At 27.0% G+C, this 9,967-nt stretch overlaps 1 protein-coding gene across 1 annotated transcript; it reads right to left on the reverse strand.

Annotated features, from left to right (window-relative positions):
• Window positions 1-438: 438 nt before the first annotated feature.
• Window positions 439-5,715, reverse strand: AUG7 (nuclear matrix protein). The gene is made up of 9 exons (XM_079080720.1): window positions 5,469-5,715; window positions 5,301-5,386; window positions 4,833-4,894; window positions 4,224-4,315; window positions 4,020-4,145; window positions 3,336-3,426; window positions 3,145-3,252; window positions 1,792-1,890; window positions 439-763 (listed from the first exon to the last, which is right to left on the reverse strand). Exons 1-9 carry the CDS (start codon window positions 5,600-5,602, stop codon window positions 557-559), a joined length of 1,005 nt encoding a protein of 334 aa, XP_078936846.1. The 5' UTR covers window positions 5,603-5,715; the 3' UTR covers window positions 439-556.
• Between the last annotated feature and the right edge of the window lie 4,252 nt (window positions 5,716-9,967).

Raw genomic sequence — 9,967 nt, forward strand, 5'->3', positions numbered from 1 at the left:
AAACTTATGCCAATAAAATCAAAATTGCAAATTTTTGTCCTAAAAAGATTGCTAGACACTAACAAAAAAAAACAAAAACAAATTAAGACGTTGTTGGATGCAACAACCATGCATATAACAATTTTTTATAGCCTTGTTTCTAAAAACAAACCAATTACAAGAATTAAGAGACAATATTATCAAATAACAATTGCTTCCAATACTTTTGTCGACTAAAAAACACCATGGATAATACATCGACTAGCCTTCGACCTCTCACGTGTATGAAATGACATTAATACCCTCCTCACCCGCATCATAGACTAAAATCCCATCCATTTTAGTTATGTCTCATGTAACAAACGCAACCAATTGTTTAATTACCTAATTGCCAATTGTAAACCATTAAAAACACATGAAAAAATAAATTTTCCTAGCAACCAAAAATCATCAAAAGAATTAGCCTCAAACACAAAAAGGGTAAATCAATCATTTTTTAAACATTGTTGTTTAGGTGGAGCAAAAAGAATATGAATTTAGAATTGATGTGGTTCTACTTATACTTCTACACATTGTTTTAGTCAATAGTTGACCCTGATTTTTTTGCTTCATCACGAGCTATAGAAGCGGAAAGGATTCCAAGATCACGGTTTAAGAAAGTCAAAGCGGATTCACATTCGGATATTATTCTTGCCACCGACGATGGTTGACCGGAGATTGTTTCCGATGATCCAACGGCCACCGCAGCATGTGAGTCACGTAGGTTTCTCAAGTTTCCTAAAAACTGTCGTAAAAAGATGACACGTGTTAGCGATGATTCCCTAAAAGACATTGTTGTTTGACACGTGTTCAAGTGGAATCCGATTCCATAATTTGTTAAAAGATTTGGAATTATTGTTTGTAATATAAATACATATTTGAAAATAGATTGTAAATACTTGTAGAAGTGTGCAAATTATCCTTTTATTAACTTCTTATTCATTAAATGTTTTTTTTTAAAATTTTTTTGAATTGAAAAATTACTCGATAACACAAGACACATTGGTAACAAATTACATGTAACTATTCAAAGCCAAATATAGAGTTTTTACTTTTTTTATAAGATATAAATATTATTTTACAATTAAGATTTCAATTTTGCTTATTTGGGTTTAATGTAGAAAAGTTTCATTATTTTCGGAAAATTTTTGATAGTCTTAAATTTTTTTTTTAATAGAAAAGTCCCGATTATTTAACATTTTACCCAAATTAGTAAAAGTCATTTTTTTATTTTAAGAGGAAATGACAGATTTTGTGATTTTCCCAAAATAATAAGACTTTTCTGCTAAAATTAAACATTTAATAATTTATCAAAAATTTCCCAAAATAATAAGATTTTTCTACATAAAACCCTTACTTACTTGACCATGTATAATAAAATATAATCAAAAATGATATTATGAAATGTTTTTTTTTAAATTTTTTGAATTAAGCAATTACTCAATAACACAAGACACATTGGTAACAAATTAAATGTAAATACACAGACTATTTAAGACTACAAAATTGTTAATAAAATTATTTCTTTTTGGAAATACAGAGTTTTTACTTTTTATAAGATATAAATATTACTTTACAATACAATTTTTTTTTAAATCAACTTATCAAGATTTTTAGTTTTACTTACTTGACCATGTACATATAATAAGGTATAATCAAAATGTAAACAAGTCGAAAATACCATCTCTATAAAATTGCTAATTGATTTTTCTTTTAAATAGAGAGTTTTTATAAAATAATAAGAATAACTATAAGGGTAATTTAGTAATTTACCTTTAAGAGCAGCTTGTAAGCTTCTAATAAGCGATTTGCAGCTGGTCCAAATCCATGTAATTGTGGTACTTCCATCATATGTGTCCATGGACGTATTTCCTACCAAATATATATATATATATATATATATATATATATATATATATATATATATATATATATATATATATAACACATGATAATTTTTTAGAAAAAAAACATTATGCAAAAAATAGCAACGTACTTTTATTTATTTGTTTATTATAGCATCTTACTTTCATTTCTTTCTATAACAACACCATATTTACAAAAAAATAAATAAATAAATAAATAAAAAGGTTAATCTCAAAAAAGACCTTATATTTTGTGCTTTTTTTCAGATTAAACCTCAAATTTATTTTTTGCCTGAAAAAGGCCTTGTATTTTTTTCATTTTTTTCCGAAAAAGCCCTCAACTTTGTCTTATTTTCAAAAAAAAACCTCAACCTTCTAAATGCTTCCAAATAAACCCACAACTTTTTTAGTTTTTCTCGAAAAAACCCTCACATTTTACAAATTTTTTTGGAAAAAAAAATGATGAAAAGGGTCGGATCGGAAAAAATGAAAAAATACAAGGTCTTTTCAAGCAAAAAATAAATTTGAGGTTTAATCCGAAAAAAAAAAAAAGCACGAAATATAAGGTCTTTTGTTGAGATTAAAAAGAATCTTATTAAGACATTGGACTTTAAACATTTTACCAAATTATATCATTGTAATGTTTTATTAAGTCACTTTACTTTAAAAAACTAATAACTACAGCAACAAAAATTGTTGTGTATTTGGATGACATTCAAAAAATGAAAGTCGAATGTTATAACCAAAAAAAAAAAAGATTAAAGTGTTTAGAAATTACATGCATTTTACCTTTTTTTTTAGTAAATTACACAAATAGTCCCTATGGTTTTGGGTAATTTGCACGTTTGGTCCCTAACTTATTTTTTTAACTCGGAAGGTCCCTACTGTTTGTTTTTGTTGCACGCTTGGTCTCTATCTTACCTAAAAAGACTATTTTACCCTTGATTTTTTAATTTATTCAAATAAACACACCCCCAACCCCACCTCCACCTCACCTCACCTTACCTTACCTTACCTACCCCATATTATTTAAATAAATTAAAAAATCAAGGGCAAAATAGTCTTTTTAGGTAAGACAGGGACCAAGCGTGCAACAAAAACAAACAATAGGAACCTTCCGAGTTAAAAAAATAAGTTAGGGAACATTCGTGTAATTTACTCTTTTTTTTTAAAAAGCACAAAGCTCATGGAAAAATGAAAAATCAGAAAATGAAAGACTACAATAAGAAGTTTATAAAGATTAATAAAGAAAAACAATAACCTTTGTGTAGATTGTATTAAAGGATCTTGCAGTTTCTAAGAAAGATTCTAGATGTGCCCTTAGCTTCATGTCCACCTCAGCATAATCCTCATCAGGATCATACGAATGCTAGATTTTAAAAAAATAAAAAAGATAAATATGTTGATAAAATGCATAAAAAAAAAAGAATGTAAACATTTTAAAGTTCAAACCTTTGATGCCAAATCATCAACCATTTCTTGTAAACTCGATAATCTACTAGATTGAGTTGCAAGTTGTTTCTCCAAATCTGATATTTCAGGCCTAAAAATGAATTTTCATTTAAAAAAATAAAAAATATTAAATGCAAGAAATAGCAATGTAGTTTTATTGATTTATCCTATTACAAATTTACAGCATTCTCCATTTGAAAAATCAACCAAATTATAGCAATACAATTTTCACTGCTATAATTGGGAAGATTTTTTCAGATATATTGTTATAATAAATAAATAAATAAATAAATAAAGTATAGAAGTAAAATGCCTTAATAAGAAAAGATTGAAAGTATAATGCTGTAATTGCAAGAAATTAAAGTAGTATGCTTTAAGACACAGATAAATGGCATGCTAGTGAAATGTCTTAAATACCCTTCAGTTATGACAAAATAGGAAGAATCTTGTACACAAAAGCCAAGATTACTAAAATATTGCAATTAATTTGGACTGAAAAATGATTTCATAATAAAATATTTAAATTAAGTTAGTTAAGCAATACATAGCATTCATGATTTATATGAAATGTTTAAAAGTTTTACTTAAACCATGCATTCTAAACAACAATCTTGTAAAATATTTAAAAGATGTAAAGTACAAAAAGTAATATTTTTAATGGGTTATAAATTATAATAATCTTACAATGGATATATGGATTGAATTTGCACATCAGCAGGGAATAATTTGCATTCTTCAGAGAAAATTTGAGCTTGTTTTTCAGCAATAGAATCTATCAGTTGTATGTCCTTTGCTACCTGTTCATCAACACTACAAAAAAGGGTATTTGATTATTATAAAGAAAAAGATCATGTAAAAAAAAAGAGCATGGAAAATGACGATAATAACCTCCATTCAGGATTATCAGCATAAATGCTAGCTTCCACAAGATCTACAATCAGTCGAAGCATTTCTGTCCTTTCTTCATAACTTCCTCTCCCCTACAATAAAGAATTAGAAATTCATAATCAAAAGAGATTTAAAAAATATTCCATTTTGTTCTTTCTTTAAAGGTCTAAACTCAAAATACTATAAATATAAAAAGAAGTAACAGAGGATACAATTACACAGAAAAAGGCAAAAATATATGACCAGTGTTTTATAAAATTCATCCAACAAATAAAAATTTAGTGATTTAAAACTTGTAATACTGGTTATGCTTTTAGGGTTTTGGATTATAAACACTAATGGGGTGTTGAACAAAATTAGGGTTTTGTGTTCAAAGCTTTAGAATGAGGATTTAAGACTATCTTTGTATCCTTTTATGATTGGAGAATTTAATGATAACTAATATGCATATATTATCTTCTTAAAGTTAGTTGTTAAAACATTTAAGATGTTCAACCATAGAAGTAGGAATCCAAATCTAAGAAACATATGCAACATTTGTAATTATGATGTAGAAAAACCATCCAACAAATAACATTAAATAAAAAACATTATGAGAATCAAACTCACTTGAATAGCTTCTGTATCTACACTAGTGGTTATGCCAAGAAACTTTGCAATTTCTGCCAAATCTGTACATAAAAACAAGTTATATGTTATGCATAAAAAGAGAAAATATCAGCATTTTGAATGTATATTCATTTTGAGAATCGAGACACTGTTTTGTCTAATCCAAAAATCTAAACTAGACACTAGGGTACGATCTAAAAGTGTCAAAAATGATCAAATCATGGTAAATCAAGAATTGGATGATCAATTTTGCAGCATGACTACAAGTATTTGTTCTAAAACACTTTGCATCCGAAGGTAAACCATCTGAGAGTAGATCCTCATCTTACGTATGATTCTTCTAAGCCAGTGAACTTGGATTTAATCTAAAAAAGGTTGACTGAATTGGAATTAAACGATTCGATAGCTGATGACACAGTCAATATACACAAATTATTGTAAGTGCTTGAGAAATGCTGAAGCAATTACATTGTATGCGAGAGGTCTCTTCGTCCCGATCCATAGCGTCCCCGTGTAAATTTTGTTGAGAAAAAGGGGATTTATCACCCAATAACCTGCGATTGATCAATCATTAACAGGAATTCATACCCGTATATGAATCAACAGTAAATGTACAGAGAGAGAGGAGAAAATTACTTGAAAAATAGCCATTCGAGAAGGGAGTAACGCTCCATGCCGGCAAAGAGGAGAGATTGAGAAGGGGCATTGGCTCTTGGGTAAGCCAACAACGTTAATTTCCTCTGTATCTCTTCCATTTGCTTTGCTGCCATCTTTTTCACTCGATTTGATGATGAATTGATTCGATCAGTGTTAGATTTGCTGCAATTTGGTAGAATTTTCAGAAAATACTTTAAATTTGAAACTCCAGGAGTGCTGTTGAAAGGTGTAGTGGGGTTTTGGTTGAAGAAATAAATGTATCACATTGCCGGCCCTTGAAGAATTGTTTATTACAAATAAGGCCCAAAATATACCACACATTGCATCATACTCTAGAGGTGCACTTATTAATTCGCATGTCACATATTCTTTCATGATGCACTCCTATTTGAAACTCTCAAGATATGAACATTGAACCTCTTACATATATAAGTGTGTATTGTTACCTAATTGATACCATCATTGTTATTTTTTGAAATTTTGATCCTTACAGCGGGCCTTATTTCCTGCTTATGTACTGTTATTATCATTATCGGTTGTGTTAAAGATATTGTCATTTTCAATCCTTGAAATTTAAAAATTAATTGGATGTTAATGATGAAAATATTGAACCAATATTATTCAGTTTTTGTTCGGTTGTAAAAATATAAATATAGTTTCATTTTATGAATTTAGTATGTAATACAAAAGTTGTATATGTATATGTAAAAATATGATTTATACATATATATATATATATATATATATATATATATATATATATATATATATATATAGGCTTAGGTTATTTTGTTTTTACTAACTATTGTGTGCCAGAATGCACAGATCTGGACCACCGGATGGAATAGAATCAAATGTCATGATCTGAGGGTCTCTGATATTACAATAGGGTAACATGTACCATATAATCACACAAATTTCAGCATAAGGGCATTTTAGTCAATTAACCTATATTAAAAAGGAAATTTTAAGATTTTTATGGATAATTAATTCCTTCATTTTTAAAAATATGAATATTTTAAATTAATTCAAATTTAAAAATCCGATTTTATTCTGTCAGAATGACAGAATGCCAACCATAAACTAGTAAATATATTTTCGATTTTATTCTTGCAGAATATATTTCCAATGCATGTATTTTTGATAATTAACCTGATTTAAGAATTCTAGATTATTATTCATATACATCCAAGTTGGGTCTATGATTTTATTCTTAATACACATCCGAAATAAAAATACAAATTCATACATATTCTTACATACTAATATCCTTATACATTTTAATATATTTATACATATTCTAACATAATATCATCAAAAATGAATAAAATTCTTAAAAAATAACATTCTTGAATATACAATTATTGAACAAATACACTTGATCTTCTTCAGTGGCCCATATAATCCACTTGATCTTCACATATATACTTGTTGTTGAACTCGATTCCAAATATTTCTCTTGTATGATCAATATTGAATTCCTTCTCCATGCAATTCTGAAAGAATAAGATACATTACTCGTTAGTATTATCAGTTAAACAAATATATATATATATATATATATATATATATATATATATATATATATATATAAATTCTAACAGAATACATTACAGAATGCACTTAAATCATAGTCTTTTTTCTATATGCATAAACATTCTAAAGCATGTATAAATGTATTCTGTCAAAATTACTAGCAACACATGTTTTATGTAATATTTATATTCTCATTGTAAACTAAGGTTGTAGCAGCAAAAAATCTCCAATTCATGAATTATAATCAGTTAATTTGATGCCAAATTAGACGTTAATTTCGGTAAAAATCGTACCAGGAGAACAAGCCATACCAGAGAAAACAAGAATTTAAGCCAACAACTTTAGAAACACAAAAAAAACTAAACAAGAAAACACTTCATTTATGCAAAACAAAGTTAGGGGTAGAAACATCAAAAAAGATATAAAAAGATCAGCAAATGAACCTCCTACCACTAGGAACCATAACAAACAAAGAATAGAACGAATGGTTGTATGTTTTAACAAAAATATGTTATTTCTAACCAAATGATCATTTAAATATTCTAATAGAATGAGTTTATGAGTATTCTACACACATATTGATGTTATTGTTTATGTTTTGTCACATACAAGCATGTATATACACATCAGATCTTGTCAAGTGAAATACAAGTAGCAGAATACATTCTACTGGAATACACCTAGCATGTAATAAGATAAAGTACAACCAAACACACTAACACACTAAACACACTAACACACTAATCAAATTCACCTAAAATCAATCATATACAAAATCAATCATGAGATAATGCACATCCAAACCCACCGATCAAACAAATTGTATATATTATATCAAGTTCTCTTTTAGACATTTTCACAAACACCTTATATGCAATAAGATAAAGTACAATCAAACACACTAACATACTACTCGAATTCATCTAAATTAATCACATACAAAAACAATCATGAAATAAACAGTTAGATTTAGGTAAAAGTAAAGAGACTGCATTATATATAGTCAAATAAATGGAAAGGCCATCTTGTGAAGGTAAAATAGAGTTGGAGGGGAAACAATCACCATCGCCCATTATAAGTTATGTTGAACTTCATACATGTCTAGAAAAGAGGTAGATGAAAGATGAGAATGAAAATGAAACACAGAAACAGAAATCACATATTATTTGATGAAACACAGAAACAGAAAGCACAACCCAAAATTCAATTTTTGCCAAAATAACCTAATAAAACCCTTGAAAATCTCATATCTCCTGCTTTTGCGTCTGAATCATGTTAAATTGTAAACAAAATCACATGTTGTATATGTAGACTTATACACCACTGAGGATTGTTATCGTAGAATTGACTGAAGTCATTGAACAAGTAGAAGTAGTAAAATACCTCAGGTGTGGCTCGAGGATAGTGAATTCCTGCGGAAATAATCATTCTTCGTTGTCCATCAATAGTAAGTGCTCTATGATCGTAGCCAACATTGAACGGCTTAAAATATTCGTCGGCGACCATGCCAAAGGTTACAGTCAACGCCATAGCTAGCCATTGGAGCAAAATCGGAGTTCTGTTCTGCATGTTAGTACCTCTTTCTCACTCGCTCGCTCTCTCCATTCCTTCTCTATCTTTTCTTTCTACAATTGTAACAGCCATACACATATCATTCGTTTCGTCAATCGATTTAGGGCTTGAATATGGAACAAATAGAGAAGACAGAGAGAAATGGTGAAATCGATCTACAAGGATGGTGGGAAGTGGTGAAATCGATTTAGGGCTAATGTTCTAAATTTATGTTTGCTTCTTGTGTGATATAAGGAATTGTCGTTGATCTACCATAATTAATTATGCAAAGATTACTATAATACCCTTAAATGATTTATTTAATGATTTATGTATTCCTAATTTCATATTGGTGCATTCATTCACATAATAGTTGCTAGAAACATTTGAACCTAGCTCTACATATATATATATATATATATATATATATATATATATATATATATATATATATGTGTGTGTGTGTGTGTGTGTGTGTGGAGATAGAGAGACAGGGGCACGATCCATATATAACTAAATTCCGAAAGAGAACTGGAAAAAAAATTATCCACATGCAATTTTAACACCAAAATTTACATGTGTATCGGTTATAATCGTTTAAGAGAATTGGAAAAAAAAAATTATGCATGTACATATGCATATTTTTTTTTTAAATATGCATATACACAATAATTTAAAGATGAATCGAAAATGTATTTTTTTCAAATTTTCTTTTTAAATATTATCTTTGAAATATATATATATATATATATATATATATATATATATATATATATATATATATATATATATATATATATATATATATATATATATATATATATATATCATTTTTGTTTAATTAAAACATATATATACATATACATAAAAACAAATTTATTTCAATGACAACATTATATATATATATATATATATATATATATATATATATATATATATATATATATATATATATATATATATATATCAAAATTAATATTTGAAAAAACTAAAAAATATATATATTTTTTGTACATGTTCATATTCTTTTGTGCATATGCACATTTTTAAAACAAATATACATATGCACTTTATATATATATATATATATATATATATATATATATATATATATATATATATATATATATATATATATATATATATATATATATATTATTTTTTGAAATTTTATTTAATATTCTTTTATATAAACCATAACTAATATTCACGTAATATGTTTTGTCAAAATTCAGTAAGGATAAAAAGTTTATATATATATATATATATATATATATATATATATATATATATATATATATATATATATATATATATATATATATATATATATATATATATATAGAGGCTTAGGTTATTATATTCAAAGTAATTATTGTGTTATTGTATGC

This window comes from Lactuca virosa, chromosome 1 (genome assembly GCF_052849685.1).
Source record: "Lactuca virosa cultivar CGN04683 chromosome 1, Lactuca_virosa_CGN04683_v6, whole genome shotgun sequence".
In the NCBI taxonomy this organism is placed as follows: Eukaryota; Viridiplantae; Streptophyta; class Magnoliopsida; order Asterales; family Asteraceae; genus Lactuca; species Lactuca virosa.

Coding starts and splice junctions, on each gene's coding strand:
- AUG7 (XM_079080720.1), bottom strand. CDS start 5,602: ATGGCAGCAAAGCAAATGGAAGAGATACAGAGGAAATTAACGTTGTTG. Junction 5,387..5,468: donor CTCGAATGGCTATTTTTCAA/GTAATTTTCTCC, acceptor GATCAATCGCAG/GTTATTGGGTGATAAATCCC. Junction 1,891..3,144: donor TTAATACAATCTACACAAAG/GTTATTGTTTTT, acceptor TATATTTGGTAG/GAAATACGTCCATGGACACA.